The sequence below is a fragment of the Pituophis catenifer genome, unplaced genomic scaffold (assembly GCF_029215685.1).
Source record: "Pituophis catenifer annectens isolate HBS135680 unplaced genomic scaffold, rPitCat1.0.hap2 SCAF_2, whole genome shotgun sequence".
In the NCBI taxonomy this organism is placed as follows: Eukaryota; Metazoa; Chordata; class Lepidosauria; order Squamata; family Colubridae; genus Pituophis; species Pituophis catenifer.
In genome coordinates this window covers 201,972,353-201,990,457 of record NW_027256882.1, presented here as the reverse complement: position 1 = coordinate 201,990,457, position 18,105 = coordinate 201,972,353, and the positions used below count along the sequence as shown (strand labels likewise).

The 18,105-nt window shown below is 35.8% G+C and overlaps 1 protein-coding gene across 1 annotated transcript in view; it reads right to left on the bottom strand.

Moving 5' to 3' along the window:
- The window catches only part of DNAH6 (dynein axonemal heavy chain 6), a 184,085-nt gene that overhangs the window by 80,297 nt on the left and 85,683 nt on the right, over positions 1-18,105 (bottom strand). The window contains exons 45-50 of the mRNA XM_070935458.1: positions 15,161-15,392; positions 6,312-6,464; positions 5,553-5,693; positions 4,749-4,991; positions 3,951-4,118; positions 1,697-1,932 (exon numbers count right to left, since the gene is read on the bottom strand). Coding sequence (XP_070791559.1) covers positions 1,697-1,932; positions 3,951-4,118; positions 4,749-4,991; positions 5,553-5,693; positions 6,312-6,464; positions 15,161-15,392 — 1,173 coding nt within the window. The remainder of the gene's footprint in view (positions 1-1,696; positions 1,933-3,950; positions 4,119-4,748; positions 4,992-5,552; positions 5,694-6,311; positions 6,465-15,160; positions 15,393-18,105) is intronic.

The following is an 18,105-nucleotide window of genomic DNA, read 5'->3' as shown; positions in this document are numbered from 1 at the left end:
TCTGACTATTGACGACTTTATAGGCAAGTGCTCTTCATGCTATCCTGTCAAGCACAGCTTCTTTCAATTGTTGGATGTACAATTTGTATAAAATTTGATGTTATCAAGCTAGCATGTTTTTGCTTGCCCCTTCTTCTTGTTCCATTAACCATTCCTAGAGTCATTGCCTTCTCCAATGAATTTGCACACATGACATGGTTGGAATAAATCAGACATAACCAAATGAGTAATCATTGGATTACGTCAAATGAGTAATCATCATAAAACATCAAAGAGGTGCATCTATTTAGGGAGTTATTCATATTTTTAAGCATATGGGACATACAATGCTTAAAAGGGAAGAGCCAACTTGCAAATTTACTCTATGTGTCAGCTTTGTCTGGCTTGGCATGTATAAAATAGAATTTGGATTACAAATGTGGATTTTTTTCCCTAACTGAAAAATCACATCTTCTAATAAATATGTAATAGTTGATTACAAATGTCAGTCATGAGATAGACTATACTAAGGACAAAATGGACTAGCTATGAGATGTACAGCCATCCTTATATTCCCTATAAGATGAATCAGAGCACAGGAGATTTTGGCCATTGGGGAAAATAGTTTAGAGAACGGTGTGGGCATTGGTCTTTTGGAAAGTCTAAAAGTCAATGAAATACTCATGCCAATAGCCAACTGAACAGCTATATTTCAAGGCTGTGCCACAATAGTTGACAGCTTGTCTGGGGGGAAAATGTATAAAAAGAGCAGTTGGAAGAGTGCAACGGCAAAAAAACCTGGAAGGAAAAAATAAGAGTAAACATCGGGAGGAAAAGGGTGCTGAAGTCTACTGTAAGCATTAAGGAAGAAGTGGAGTTTGGTGATGGTAGATGAAATTCTACTATCTAGAATTTTACAATGAGATGGACTAAAGCCTTGAAAAGTCAGAACTCTTATTGTATTTATTTATTTTTTATCCCACCTTTATTATCTGTATAAATAATCTAAGGCAGTGAACATACCTAATACTACTTCTTCCTCCTCCCATTTTCCCTCAAACACAACCTTATGAGGTGGTGGGTTGAGTGACTGACTGGCCCAAAGTCAACCAACCAGCTTTTAATGACTAAGGTGGAATGAACTCATGGTTTCCTGGTTCCTAGCAGAGTGTCTTAATCATTAGATGAACCTATGTTTTAGAAAAGTCTACTACTATGCCTCTTATTTGCTTTCCAATAACCACACTTAAAGGGTCACACATTACCAGATTCCATTGGTATATGCTGTCAGCTACTCATTCAAGCCAACATTTCTTTTCTCAAGATTGCACACCAGCTGCAGAAGACAATTATGTGACCTTGGGAAGAGACTGAGTAGTTTTAAAAGTTGCTGAGAAGTGCCAGGTGCGCTCCGATGCATGTTTTTCCTTTTGAATCTGAAGCCCTAATATCAGGTGGGGGGAGGAAAGACCTATCTATATTACCAAGGTATAGTGTGAGGTCACCATGTCTATGGTTTCATCTTCATGACGTTAGCTATTCAAAAGCTGTAGGGAAATTTGTATCCGAGGGGCATCACATATATTGCACAAAAGATGGAAAAATTAACACAAAATTAACACTGAAGAAAATTGCTTTCAGAAACAACATCACTCTAGGTGAAGGGTAAAGCTACAAGTCAATGCAAAAGATTAAATATACAGTATAGCAATCTTACTTTGCATTTAAAAGAATACAAATAGCTTCCATCACTGTCATGACAAGATCAGGAGGTTTAGTGAAAACTCTGATTTCAGAAATATCTGCCTTATCTAAAGAATCTAAGGCTTTGTTGGCAGCTTCTAAAGCTGGAAGGGCTTCATCCAAATCTCGCTGGGCATCATCAGCTATTGCCTGAGTTTCCTCCGCTTTTACTTTTGCAACAGCTTCATCTTCCTGAACAACACGCCGAACCTGGAAGAAAAAAGAGTCACCTTGTAGGGGAGATGGGCAGCATAACAATTTAATCAATAAATAAAATGAAAAAGAAATACATATTTTAAGAAAAAAAATATTTTAAATACAGGTAATCCTCAATTTAAGACCACAATGAGGAACAGGATTTTGGTCGCTAACAATGTGGTTGTTAAACGAGTCATCATTTGACCCCCATCCAATTTCACAACTATTTTTAACATTGTTGTTCAATGAATCACATGGTCGTTAAGCAAATCCAACTTCCCCCATTGCCTCTGCTTGTTGGAAGCCGGCTGGAAAGGTTGCAAATCACCATCCTGTGACTATGGTTGCAAATGCAAACCAATTGCCAAGTGCGCAAACTCATGTGACTATCGGGGGTGATGCAATGGTCGTCACTTTGAGAACAGGTCGTAAATCACTTTTTAAAGCACTGTTGTAGCTCCAAACCATTGTGAAATGAATGCTTTTAAGTTGAGGATTACATGCATGTTTCCTAAGAAAATGAAATAGAACAGGTAGCGGTCATTGGTTATATGGGAATTCATAATTTAGAGGATTAGATGAAATATCCTTAAGCAAAATTCTTCTAGTAGGAAGAACAGTGTATGCAGGGGAGTGTAGACAGGCCTCCAATACTATCTTCCCCATTGCCTCAAAGGATTCCCTAGTGCTCCAGAGTTTTAAAGCAGAGGGTGGAATCGTATAACCAGAGAAATTTCTTTTCAGGCAACAGAATTCTGGTGGATCAAAAACCTCCATTGAGAAAAATTCTGGTAAGTTTATTGTTTCTATTGTAGTAAAATTCTTCTACTAGAGCCATGGTGGTGCAGTGGTGAGAATGCAGCATTGCAGGCTAACTCTGCTGACTGCCAGCAGTTCAATTCTGACCAGCTCAAAGTTGACTCAGTCTTCCATCCTTCAAAGGTTGATAAAATGAGGACCCAGATTGTTGGGGGCAATAAGTTGACTATGTAAACTGCTTAGAGAGGGCTGTAAAGCACTGTAAAAGGGTATATAAGTCTAAATGCTATTGCTATTGCTATTAAAACAGGGGGAGGAGGAGATCCTTACCCTGTCCTGCACCCTTATAATTGATAGTACTAAGGGGGCAATAGCAGTTCCTCAGAAACTATCTCTCTGTGACTATGTGTATTTCTTCTGTGTGTAGACTATGTGCTATTGCTATTATGATATGATCTTTTAAGATGGGGTAAGGTATCACTTTCTTAAAGAAGAAAGTTAAAAATTGTGCATTGATAATGCTTTTCCTACCCAAAGCAATCCAGACTGCATTTCATGTAGTCTTTGGCTTATGGTCACAACTGAGCACAATATTATGATCATAAGTTGTGGAAGTCATGAAGTGAGGTGCCCATGTGATTGCCTTGCTTAATGGCCACAATTCCTGCTTTCCTCATTATGGTTAAGTGACTCTCAATGTCATTAAGTGGAACATTTGGTATTCACATGTGTTTTACCTGGGTGTCCTCCACCCCAAGGCACCCTTTTCACAATTTCCCACCCCACTAATTTCCATACCCTTGGAGCTTCACTCATCCTAGACACATCTCACTCCACTTACTGAAGATCATCTTTGAGAAAGAGAGCTAGCCAATCTTCCTATACAGAGGCCACATGGTACTATTCTGGAAGAGGGCACCATTTTGGAAGTAGTGGCAATTATTGGCTTGCAAAAATTGTGGCAGCGCCCAAAATGGCAGATGGGCCGATTCTGTTTCTCAAAGGTGATCTCAAAGATGCTTGTGCATTCCTATTTATTAGGATTACAAAATCATTTGGCATCCAAATTCTTACAACATACTTATAACTTATAATGCATAGACTCTTAAATGTTTTTATATATGTTATTTTAGCTAGGAACTGCTGAATAGAAAAATGCTATCTGATATATTCAGATAGAGGAAGACACACAGTGGAATTACATTGACATATATTATATCTATATATACATATATATGTACATATACATAATCTTTAATAACATTTTATACCTGATCAGCATTTTCTTGATCGACTGCTAATTTTTCCATCAAGGCCTCAACATCCACTGATTTCTCCTTGAGAACTGGTTCTAAAGCAGAAAGATCTAATTTCATTTTGTCAACAAGTACATTTGTCTCCAACAGTTTGGATAAACCATTTTTTACCCGATCCCGAGCCTGAAAAGCAAGCAAATAAATACTGATATTTATTTCAGTACTTTGAAAAGATACTATCTTAAAAATCTGATGCTGGTGGCTGTTTTCAGTAATTCTATGGATAATCAAACTTAAATTAAAATGACCATACTAATGATATGAATATTTTATTTATTACCATCATTTTAATTAGCCAAATCAGCATGTCAAAGAAATTACTTGTCTAGATAGCTTTAGCATTTATTTTACTGAAAAACATTATCTTTTATAACAAAGAAAGTAAATATTTCTGTCAAAGTTAACCTAGTTTTCACACTAAAATTGATATTTTGTTGCAATGTTTTTTATTCAAAGAATGTTTTATTCTACTAGATCTGTTTTTCCTTAATGCAGATAGCTTTATTCAGAGACAGAAATGTTGACATCTGAATTTCTTATACAATCATGCTGAATTTAGATATAAATTGAATGGGGGTTATATTTAAGCCAATTTGATAGAAATTATACCTACACTCCTACTACTGAATAGCAATATTTTCACTACAAAGAACAATAGAAAGAAGTGTTTGTTTGTATGTCAATAGTGGGGTAGAATATAAAACACACTTCTTATACTTAATTCCATTATTATTTTAATAAAGATCAACCTACTGAAACCAGTTGCTTCCTTTTTTCAGCAAGCATGGACAAATAAAGATTGATTAACTCTAAATAGGAAGTTGGTGTTGTATAGTATCGTCGCCGGAGCTCTGCATAATACTGCTCTGCCATCTCTGTAACACTCATGTGGATGTCTACACACATTACAGAAAGTTTCTCTTTCATTCGATCAGTTCCGAGATCAACATGCATAAAAAAAGTTCTTGATACAGAAAGAAGTGCTTCTTTTGGCCACTGGGGAGAAAAATAAGAGAAAATGGCTAGCTAAATAATCTTTCTTGAAGTATATATGCAATACACAAACCATTTCTTTTTTAATTATTTCAGCAGAATTGTCACTGAAAGACTAAAAGGAAGTGGAGGACATTATTAAAATAATTAATTAATATAATATCCTACTTTCATATGGCATGAACATAAGGCAGCTGCTTTAATTTATGATTTATGGAATTGGTAAGAAATACTAATGTATTCCACTTGTAACCCATGAAAACGTTAATGAAAATTGACAATTGAAGTATATTTTCCTTTTAGTTACTACTATATTTAGCAGAGATATTTCTACTTTCCCTATAAAATATAAAAGAATTTTCTCAAAAGCCATGAATGGTGAGAAAGACTAAGGGCCAATATTTGACCATTACCCAAAATTATATTAACTTGTACTTAAATTATAGGTTAAATGTAATGGTGCAGGATATAGAAAAAAGTAAACTTGATGGGAAAGTAGCAATCCTTGAAACAGAATCATGAATTATTTAACATCTTATCAACATTCTTCGATGAATTATTTACCTGCACAAACCAGTCAATAGTGCAGCAATTCACAAGGGAGGGAAACATTCGGCACCGTGCTCGGAAAGCATCTCCAACAGGACTCATACACAGGACAATGTGTAGCTTCTGTCGGACTCGACTAATGAAGTACTGAAATACCTGAGAAAAGACAAGTTATAATTCGGAGATGGAAAGTAAACATAATTATTAGTATCATTGCCATCATCCACTTTTTAGACATTGTATTACTGAGAATGATATACTACAAGAAGCGATAGTCTAAGCCTAAATACAGGTAGTCCTGGATTTACAGTCACACCTGAGCCCAAAATTTCCATTGCTAAGCAAGGCAGTTGTTAAGTAAGTTTTACCTCATTTTATGACCTTTTTGTCACAGTTGTTAAGTGTATCACTGCAGTTGTTAATTGAATCATGTGGTCATTAAGTGAATTCCCATTGTTTGTCAGAAGCCAGCTGGAAAGGTTACAAATGGTGATCACATGACTCCGATATAGTGCAACTGTCACATAAACATGTCACTTGCCAAGGGCCTGAATTTTGATCATGTGACCATGGGGATGCTGCAATGGTTGTAAGAATGAAAAATGGTCATAAGTCAGTGCCATTAAAATTTTCAAATGGACACTAAATGAATGGTTGTAAGTCAAGGACTACTTATATACTTCTCTAATTCCTATAAATTGCTGATACATTTAAATATCTATAATAAACATGGATTTAAATTATACATGTAAAGCAGTATTTATAATATCTTACCTCATCTCTGTTGCCCTCTGCTATTCCTACTTCTTTTGCCTTGGGTCGAGTAGCTGCCATGACAAACTCCAGTTCATCCTTTTCAAACAGATTAGGTACCTCTCCAGAATTCAAAATATTGTTTATATCTTCTAGGAATTCTTCTACAACTATCTAAAGGTTTTATAAATATCAGGTATTTAAAAAGTTATATTGTTAAAAAAAAGAAGTCAGAAACCAAACATTAGTACAAAATAAGGGAAAAGAGAACAAGTACCCGTTACTAGAAACAGATGCTGTTATTTCTAAAATATGTTTTCCTCTCAGCTTTACTGTTAATTTGTCTTTCCTAAGTCATGTATAAAAAGCCAATCATTAAGCATTTCCCCACATGATGTTTAAATCCAAAATATGTTGTTAAAAAAACTGCAGTATTAATGAGCATAAAACCTATCATTGCTGCTAAAATCTGAGATTTTCAGCAGAGGAACAGATGTCTCCTTTTTTTCAGCATGTTATTTGAACTGTTGGATTGTTTATCCAAGACTGATAATTTGTACTGTTTTGATTTATCTTGAATAGGGCTTACTTCTGAACCTAAATAATGACTGAAAAATTAACCTCATCTAATTTTTTCTTATTAATGTCAAGTCCTTAGAAAAATAAGGAAGTTTTAAGCAACATTTTAAAAATCTGGATAGTTCAATTTTACTGATTTCCTTTCTACCACAAATTCGCTAAATCCAAAATACTTAAGAGAAGTTTATATTTTCAACAGAACCAAGATTCTCTGGATAATCATAATATTGCCAAATTTTATTCTGCTTCATTAAATCAGTACAGTAAAAAGTAGAAGAGTGTACCATAATATCCCACAGAATATATTCTATATTGTATCTTCCTAATGCTATATGTCACTCAAATTCAGAAAAACAAACATTACTAGAAAATAAGGGAAAAGAGAGTGGGATGCAGAAAGAAAGGCACATGCAGAAAAGCAACAGATGTTTTTTCTTAGAATTCCATGCCTATGTTCATCTGAGTAAGATTTTTATGAATTTTTGCTGGATTAAGTTTAAATTGTATTTTTATTGTTTGTTTGTTTGTTTATTAAATTAATAGGCCACCCACTTTACCTCAAAGTAACTCTGTTTTAGGATTTATCTACTAGTACGTGGTATCCAAGTTTTAGTGATTCTGTGCGTTATCTCAATATTTTACTTGTTTGGAATATTTTTCATACCTTTTTGTTAAATTATCTCTGATGAAGTAAAAATTCTCAAACAAATTGTTTGCTGATGGAGATTTGGGGGAGTTAAGCTAAAAATTGCTACTTTAATATACGTTCCCAGGGAAACTAAAATAGTCAGCTAAGTATCAAACACAAAAAAGGCCAAGAAATGCTGATAAGCTGGGAGACCACAGAACTCTGGCAAAGCAAAAGAAATTAACTCCCTTGGGGGAACGGACTACAATCACAGAATCCTGCCTTTAGTTCTCTCAAAAACCCATTGTCTTTGTAGTCCTGCCCCATTACCTTATAGTTGCACCCCAACAGCTGCATTGACCTAACTAGGTATGTGATCTAATCAAATATTTTGTGCTGGCTATATCTCATGGAATACCTGACTGCGGTGTCCATTTACATACATATTCTAATTTGCACATATCTCTTAAAAGCAATTGTAGCTGCACAGGTTTTTTTAGGCCTCCTCTATTTCCTTCAAAGCTGGCAATAAACCAATTTGTGCTTCAGTTAATAAATTAATCTGATTCAAATATATCCCTGAAAATATATTTCCTACACTAAACATTCTTTAGTAAGGGCTTTGAGTAACCCCCATGCCGAAACCAGTTACCAGACCAGTCCATCAGATCCCAGAGTAAGTTTCTCACGGGAAATAAGTTGTCTTGCTGTGAGGCTAAACCACAGAATATTTTGCAGCATAAGGGAATGTTATTGATGATCCTTGAACCTGACAGAAGGAATTCACCACATTTAGCTTTGAGAGGAGATGACAGAAGAAGAACATAATAACCTTCTTCAGACACCTGAAAGACTGTCACATTTGTTTGTTTCTATCATTCCAGGGTGCACAATATGGATTTAAGTTACAAGAAGGAAGATTCCAAATGAATGTCAAAAAAAAGAAAGAAAGAAAGAAAGAAAGAAAGAAAGAAAGAAAGAAAGAAAGAAAGAAAGAAAGAAAGAAAGAAAGAAAGAAGGAAAGAAAGAGCAGTTTGACTGTGGAACAAATTAGTTCAAGAAGTGATGAGTTCTCCTTCACTGGTGTTCAGACAGAGATTATACAGCAGGGCTGTCAAACTCCTGGCCCATGAGCTGGATGCGTCACACACTGATCATGCCCATGTCCGATTTAGCAAAGGGGACAAAAGTCTCAATACATCATGTGATGCCACCGTGATAACGTGAGTTTGACACCCCTGCTCTATGGCCATCTATTCCAACAGGCTGGTCTGGCCTAACTCTCCCTTTTAAATTGGCTTTTAAATTGGGTTTTAAATGTTTTTTAGATAAATTGGATGTTTTAATTTGTTTTTTGAGCCTAAATTATTTAATCTGTTTTTAATAGTTTTTTAACTTTTGTATGTCTTTGTATTTTATTTTGGCTGTTCACCGCCCTGAGTCCTTCGGGAGTAGGGCGGTATACAAATATGATAAAATAAATAAATAAATAAATAAAATAAATCTGTCTAGGATGTGTTTTTGCACTGAGCAAAGGGTTGATTTAATGGCTCTTTACAATTCTATCATTCTATAATCATTCTATAATGTTTAATCAATTGCTATAGGGTGGCTTCGTTATTCAATTTGTTCCCTGATAGCTAAGCTGTTTCCATTTCATGATACATAATTAACATTTTCAGATGATGTGCCTTTGGCAGTCTGATTGCATATAGCATACAGTATGTCCTAATGATCAGCTCTTTTGCTCCAGTTAAGAAAGGATACTGATTTAGTTCAGATTTCAAACTCTATGAAATAAATCCATCTAGGCCAGAATTTAATCTTTTGAGAAAATGGAACAAATGCTAACCATTGGTTAGGGTAACTGGTCATGACCCTGACCAATGAAACTAATTTCATGAATACCAATTTCATTGTTATTGTTGGGTGTTAAGAGATAAAGAGATTAAAACATGCCTGATTAACAATGATAAATTATGTATGATCTATATAAGTCGTACAGAATTGCCTTATTGGGGAGATAAGGATCATATAAATTTAATAAACAAACACATATTTATTTCACACAATTGAAGTATTTAATGCAAGTTCCATTTTTTTTCTTTCACAGAGTAAAAGAAAAGGCAAAAACTAAACAAAAATAACAATGATGAACTAAAACAATTGGTGATTATATTCATGATGATCTATCACCATAATGAAGATTTGATGCATGTGATATTCAAAGAAGAAAGAGATTTTAAACATCCCAAATTCAATATTGGTAACCAGAGCAACATTGATACAGATTACATAATTAGAAAAACCACTGTCAATATATAGCTAATAAATAGCAGTAAAAGTTAGAGAATCATAATTTATTGTGGCGGTTTTCAAAGCTCTTTATTGTTGTGTTAATTTTCAGCCAGAGAGATATTTTTAAGTACCGTTGCTCTAATTAAAGTTGTGTTTTAGTTTTCTAACATATTGCAATAGTAAATTTGGCAGCTAACGACAGGAATTGAATCTATCACTTTTGCTGCATCAATTTCTATGCTTTAGGAAATGTAGATAATTAAAAGCAGGATTCATTATGAAAGATTGTGGGGTGATTTTCTTCAAAAACTTTGTAATAAAAAACTAATTGGGCATTATCACCAAAAATGATAAAATGTATGAATTTGCTGATCATCCTACCAACACTATTAACACTTTATACAAATTTAGTATAGTGCCTCCTATTGATATTTATCTGATCCTGATGAAAACTACATTTTAAAAGGACTTTTATGCTTCAAAGAGTAGAAAGATATAAGGAACTGTATCAAGTTCAGAATCCTAATCCTCCAAAGTTTGATAAAAATTTTCAGGAAAAGCCTGCTGAGCTTAATTAAATTTTACATACCACTGGAGAGATTTCCTTGCTATTAAATGAGGTAGATATGCATCAAACTTAAAATGTTGTTAATAGTGTTAATCAATGCTTTTTTAAAAAAAGAAAAATGCTTGATAAATAATACCAACCATCTCACAGTAACTGGGCTATTTCATGGCAGTTCCAATTCTCCTATAAAATGTGATTTATGTGAAGTGGGTCTATTGGAATAGCAGCCTAAGCATTCCTGAATGCAGTTCAACTAATATTGTATCTGATCGAGTAACCAATCTTGAAAACTTAAAACTTTTGAAAAGTTTGATCTACTGAAATAATCTCAATGTTAACAGGTTCCAGTTTTTAATGTAGTCAAACTCTTCTACTACATTCTTCTTCATTCTATACCACTGTACTTAATTTTTATTTCTATTCTACAATGTATTATTTGGATTCTATAATGAAACAATTGGGGGGGAAATGGAATTGTTTTTAGGAATGAAGAGAGCTTCCTTAATGTCATGATATATCTTGAAAAATAATGCTTATTATTGGTTTATATACAATATGTGTGTGTGTGTGTGTGTGTGTGTGTGTGTGTGTGTATAAAAAACCAGGAGTGGTAATAGACTTATTTATTTATTTGTTTGTTTGTTTATTTATTTATCAAACTTCTTAATTTCAAACAATTTTATAAATTAAAAAAAGCCAGAACAGAATAACAGAGAGACTATTGTATGGAAAAGGTGAAAATGTATTTAACACCAGCCTGATAAAATTATAAATGTAGTAAAGCAAATATGTGTTTGTGTTGTTCGGGGGGGGGGGGGAGCTAGCAGCCATAGAGACAAGGACTTGAGTGAGCCTTTTGCAAACAATTCCCTACCTTTGATTAACATTACATCTTTATCAGCCTTTTATTGTATTGTTTCTCAAGCTGAGTGAAAATTGACCTTCCTGCTGCTTTCAGGTAGCAAATGTGTAAACCGTCAAAAATTACTGGAGGCACACCATTATTTGGAAATATGTGGTGGAGTTGATTATGAGAGGGGAGGCTATTCCAAGGCGAGTGCAGGGAGTCATGGGGGAAACTAACAGCAGCTGCAGAGAATGGCTATTATGAAAACTCACAGAGCCGAAATAAGTTTTCAAAAATAAAAATTGTATGTGTGGGTGTTGGTGGTTAAGTCTTGGCTCAGGTATGGTATAAGAGGTATCATTGTAAATTGAATATTAAGATAATGAAACTAAAGCTTGGAGGCAGACAGAGGGAGTGTTTATCTCTTGAGTTCCCAGTCCCTAGTGAGGTTAAGCCTGAGTGGTCAGACAACATTACAGGACTGTTTTTTTTAAAAAACGGATACTGGATAAACTAAATATGAGAACAGTGAATTGGGTGGTTTTAGAGTTTTCTTATGGACTGGAGGGATGCTAATCTGCTCCTTAAGAGCAAATCAATATATTTTCCTTCAAAGCCAAACATAACTTCACATTCCAGACCTTCTGCTAAATCAGTGTTTCTCAATCTTGGCAGCTTGAAGATGTGTGGATTTCAACTCCCAGAATTCTGCGAATTGAAGTCCACACATCTTCAAGCTGCCAAGATTGAGAAACCCTGTGCTAAATTATTTGAGACTGCTCATAATTCATCCAAAAAACCTCTCAACTATTTTTGTGATTCTGGGTTTTGGCTGAGATGCAACCCAAGGAGTCCTGGAAGCATTTCATGCCAGAAATAAGGCAAGACTGGGGTCTCTCCTGGCCTTCCCCTTTTCATCTTTCACGTGTTCCCAGTATTACCATCCAAACTTCTTCTATAATTTTTCCTCATTGGTTCAATTTTTTAAGGTATGAGAATTATGTAAACCCACAGAATCTTATTCATGTAACATGGTAACATTTGTTCATTTCTATCCTCTATTCATCAATTAATACTGGCACAAATATCTATTTTAAACATGCCCTTTCAATATATCTACCATATTTTCCGGAGTATAAAATGCATCTTTTTCCTCCCTAAAAAGGGGTGAAAATTTAGGTACCTCCTTGCAAGCAAACAGCAAGAAAAAACAGCTCGTTTCAGCTTCAGCATAGACTAATTAGCACAAGTTGATTAGATCGGCCTCCTGACTCTCAGCTGATTTGCTCTCAGCTGTTTTGCACAGGGCTCTGTTGCTTGCTGCAAAGACCTAAATTGCTCGAGTAGAGGCAAAATTAGGCAGAGACAGGGAGATTTCTTTTTCTTCTTTTTCCTCACCAAAAAAGGTAGGTTGCAAACAATGGGAAATTTAGGGCAAAAGAGGAGAGTTCAAGATTTTAAACACAAAAGAAAAAAAGGTGAAAAAAATAAGCAAAAATAAAAATGGGAAGGGAGAAAAAGAAAAAGAAATGAAAGAGAAAAGTGTTATAGATATTTAGAATGGAAATACGAATAGTAGTAAGAAATAAATGGGAAATCATGATTGTAAAAATGAAATTAATAAGAATTGGAATATTTGTCTTTGTATTTTTGAAATCTAGACAATGATAAGTTTTTATTTTTTTATTTTTTTTAGAAATATGAATAAGTATAAACTAACAATTGAAATACCTTTAATGGTATATGGTGATGAAAGTAAAAAGGATTAAGTAGTAGCTTGGATAACAGCTAGAACATTTTTAAATTTAATTAGGTAAATTGTAATGATTGAAATATTTTTAATTATATATTGTTTGGAGGATTATATGGGAAAACTCTGTGGGTTATTGGGAGAGTTTAAGATGTGAAAATGAGTAACATAAGAGGGGAAAATTATTTGGTTTATTATTATTGGTAAATATAATTAATTGATTTGTAAGAAATTGGATTGCATGGAAATAATTGGAATATTCATGTTCATATTGATTAATATACAAAAAAAGATAGTTATATAACTTATTGAATTATATTAAAATATTGAATTTGTATTAAACAATTGTAATATTACATAATTAACCAATGTGAGGATGGATATAAAAATAGATGACAATGGGAAGGGGTATAATATAGAATAGAAGGGAAAATTGAATTTGATTAAGATTAGAGATGAGGATGAAGGGTAATATTGGTTTTTTTAAAAAAATAGACGAGGAATAAATATGGCAAAAAGGAAATATAGAAATTGTAAATTTAATTGAAATGACTAAATACTGTTTAAATTTGTGAACCAGCCAAATACTCTGTTCAAAGAAAATACATTGTATGTTTATATTTGTGTTTGTCTAAAAAATAAAAAAAAAACTTTAAAAACAACAACAACCAAAAAAGGTAGGTGCGTCTTATACTCGGGTGCGTCTTATACTCCGAAAAATACAGTAGTTTGTTTTATAAATGCTCAAATTATTGTATCAAACACTGTTTACATCACTGCTTTAGCCACAATTACTCCATGTTATTCCACACTTCAATCACTTATTAATGTTGCCATGGAAATTGTTGTCACTTTTGTTGTTGAAAACAATGTCCTGATATAACATTTCATGAGCTTCATTTCAAGTGTATTTCTTTTTGTTTGTTTGGGGGGGGGTTTGCCCTCATTTTTATTCTTGTATTTTTATACTGGTTTAGGCATGTCAATGGATTCTTATAGTGTTATTTTTTCTCTTTCTGTAATTTATGGACACTTTTTACTTTTATGGGGAGTGTCATAATCCAGCAGTGACTCACATGCAGACAGTTGCAAGTTCTCAAGTAGCTAAGCATTCTTATTCATGCCATAAATGAGTACATCTTCCTAATTTGCAATTGTACATTACTAGCTAGGTCCCTCTATCACTTTCCATTACAATTCCTAGAATGAAGAGTGAGAATTCTTTGCTATGCCTTGAATTACCTTTCACCAAAAGCTAGCAAACTTCATTGCCTGCCACAGTTTATACCGGTATCTGGGATAAAATCACAAGGCAGATAGAGGTAGTCCTTACTTATGATCCAATTACTTACAACCCAATTAAGCCCAAAATTTATGTTCCTAAGTGAGAAATTTGTTGAGTTTTGTCCCATTTTACGACTTTTCCTGCCACATTTATTAAATGAATCACTGCAGTTGTTAAATTAGTAACACAGTTGTCAAGTGAATCTGGTTTCCCCATTGACTTTGCTTGTCTGAATGTCGCAAAAGGGGATCACATGACCCCGGGACATTGCAACCGTCATAAAGGTGAGTCAGTTGTGAAGCACCTGTAAATCACCTGATCATTTATTTTTATTTTATTTATTTTATTAAATTTGTATACCGCCCTTCTCCTACTGGACTCAGGGCGGTGCACAGTCAAAATAAAAACATCCCAATACAAAATTTAAAATTTGTTAAAAGAATTACATAACTTTGGCCTAAATTTAAAATCCCAACTAAAACCCATAGACAATTAAAAATCTAACATCTCAAATGTGGTTGCAGCATGGGGATGCTGCAACCATCATAAGTGTGAAAAATGGTCATAAGTCACTTTTTTCAGTGCTGTTGCAATTTCGGATGGTCACTAAGTGAACTGTTGTAAGTCAAGGTCTACCTGCATTACCAAAAACAAACAAAGAAACAAACAAAGAAACAACAGCCCACATCTTGCAGAAACATGAATGAAGCCAAATTTTATCTTCATCCTGTGCTAGCAGAGTGCATCTATTTTCAGTGTCTTATCTGAACTTTAAACATTGAATGGCATTTAAAATTCTCTTTCTGAAGTGCTTTAGCTGCACAAACAAAAGTAACATTACATAAATCACATCGCATTTCATTATATTAATAGTGCTTTATCTGCAAAATGAATTGCAATATTATTATATCATACCTGGGTGTCTGTGAAAAGGAAAACCATGTCTTTGTCTTCTACCCCTGCCATTTTGTATAGCTTCCGAAGGTCTTCATGGAAAGAGTCATAATTATAGCCACGACTTAGTTCTATTTGAAAGCATTTATAGCCACAAATGTGAGAGGCAAGTCTAGTCAGAGACTGCTTCCCTGTGCCTCCAACACCAACCAGGAGGGAATTTCCTCTTTCCTGACGAATCATCCGAGCAATTCTAGGATGAAAATTGAAATGACATTTGACTTTGATAAAACTTAAAGTAAAGACACCATTCTGCCATATTCATCCGTGACATACTGTATGTACAGGAATTGAAGCAGAGGAATTTTCTTTTAATACTCTCCCAGGACATGACTGCAATACACAGCTTGGTTCAAGCACCCTCTTATTGTGGCTCAGGAATCACCCTTACCCACATAACTAAAATTTGATGGCAAAATATCTCAATACAGTTTCACGTGTTAGATTTGGTTACCCCTTCTGACCAGGCAGAATTAAGTTTATGAAATATAACATAATCACCACCAAACTTGTTCTGATTTATGAATTTGTGGTTTGTTTTACTTTGGTACAAGGCCTATTGATGGCTTCAATGGCATAGGTTACTCACTAGCATTTTCCTTTTTTTGTTCTTTGCCCTATTTGCATACCATGTCTTTTCTAGTTCTGTTTCTTACAGACTTATTTTGGTTTTATATTTTAACTATTTGTACCATATTTACTTTTGATATGACTTAAATAGTGCTTTCTACATTTTTGACACATGCATCTTTTTCCTATTCTTTTGCTATTCTTCAGTGCTCTCCAACCAAATATTATGAGTCTTTCTGCAATCTCTGTAGAATATTTTTAGATTTCAACAGGGTGTGGTGATAATCTTACTTTATTCAAATGTCACATTACCTAGAATATGGAGAAGGACACATAAAATTAGGTTCACATATTGGAGTGAACTTGTCTTTGCTTGCTTGGAAACTGACCTAATGGTTGGTTTGTTTATAGCTAGCTAGCTAGCTATAGCTATAGATTATATAAAGACAGAGATAGAGAGAATGAGATAGATTAGATATATAGACATATAAATTATATTTAATAAAATTTAGATATTGCCCATCTCACTCACAGAGTCACTCTGAGCAGTTCACAGGTAAAAAATTAAAAACCATAAAAATATCAGTAAAGTAGGAGCCAAGTAAAAACCAAGATAGAATAATTTAAAAGTCAAGAAATAAAGGCAGAAGGAGCGCTATATCTCTGGTATGTATTGTCTATGTATATGATCTAGTTTTAGTTCACTTTGACAAAGGAATTGTTCTGGAACTCAGGAACTCTGAGTTCTAGGCTTCCCTTAGGCATAAAAACCAGCTGGGCGATTAAGCCTGGTCATTCTCTTAGAGAAAGATGTAGAAAAGTTTTTGTAGGGAAAAGAGAGAGCAGGAGTATTAGATACGTCCACTGTCTGTATGTGAAGGGTAGGGGGATAAAAAAAGGATATCTTTGATATTTAGGAATGTTGAATTTATCAGACCTGAACACTTTAATTTTACAAAAATATAAACAGCTTGGAACTGCCTATATTCTCAGATGATACCTTAATAATTCTTTGTTCCTTGCTAAGGACTTGAATTATTAAGTTTTCACTATTGAGGGTGACTTCCCCGCCGCCTTGAAAGAGGCGGTGGTGAGGCCTCTCCTCAAGAAGCCTTCCCTGGACCCAGCAGTGTTGGCTAATTATCGTCCGGTCTCCAATCTTCGTTTTGTGGCGAAGGTTGTTGAGAGTGTGGTTGCGCGACAGCTCCCCCAGTACCTGGATGAAACGACGTATCTGGATCCGTTCCAGTCGAGCTTCAGGCCTGGGTACAGCACGGAAACAGCATTGGTTGCATTGGTTGATGATCTCTGGAGGGCTCGGGACAGGGGCTGCTCCTCTGTCCTGGTCCTATTAGATCTCTCAGCGGCTTTTGATACCATCGACCATGGTATCATGCTGCACCGGCTGGAAGAGTTAGGAGTGGGGGGCACTGTTCTACGGTGGTTCTCCTCCTTTCTTTCTGACCGGTTGCAGTCTGTGTTGGCAGGGGGGCAGAGGTCATCCCCGAGGCCCCTCATATGTGGGGTGCCACAAGGGTCGGTCCTCTCGCCCCTTCTGTTCAACATTTATGTAAAGCCGATGGGCGAGATCATCCGTGGTTTCGGGGTGAAGTTCCATCAGTATGCTGATGATACTCAGTTGTACATCTCCACCCCAGACCACCCCAACGATGCCCTTGAAGTGATGTCCCGGTGTCTGGAGGCCGTGCGGATCTGGATGGGGAGGAACAGGCTCAGGCTCAACCCATCCAAGACCGAGTGGCTGTGGTTTCCGACGTCCCGATATAGTCAGTTGACGCCATCACTGACTATTGGGGGCAAATCTCTGGCCCCACGGAGAGGGCTCGCAACTTGGGTGTCCTCCTGGATTCACGGCTGTCTTTAGAAGAGCACCTGATGGCCATGACCGGGAGGATTTTTCATCAGGTTCACCTGATCCGCCAGTTGCGTCCCTTTCTGAATCAGGACTCCCTACACACAGTCACTCATGCCCTCGTCACTTCCCGCCTGGACTATTGTAATGCTCTCTACATGGGGCTCCCCTTGAGGAGCATGCGGAGGCTCCAACTGGCGCAGAGTGCGGCCGCATGGGTGGTTACGGGAGCAACATGGCGCTCCCATGTAACACCTCTCCTGCGCAAGCTGCACTGGCTCCCGGTGGTCTTCCGTGTGCGCTTCAAGGTTTTGGTTACCACCTTTAAAGCGCTCCATGGCTTAGGACCTGGTTATTTACGGGACCGCCTACTACCACAAATAGCCTCCCACCAGCCGGTACGCTCTCATAGAGAGGGTCTCCTCTGGGTGCCGTCAGCCAAGCAGTGTCGACTGGCGGCCCC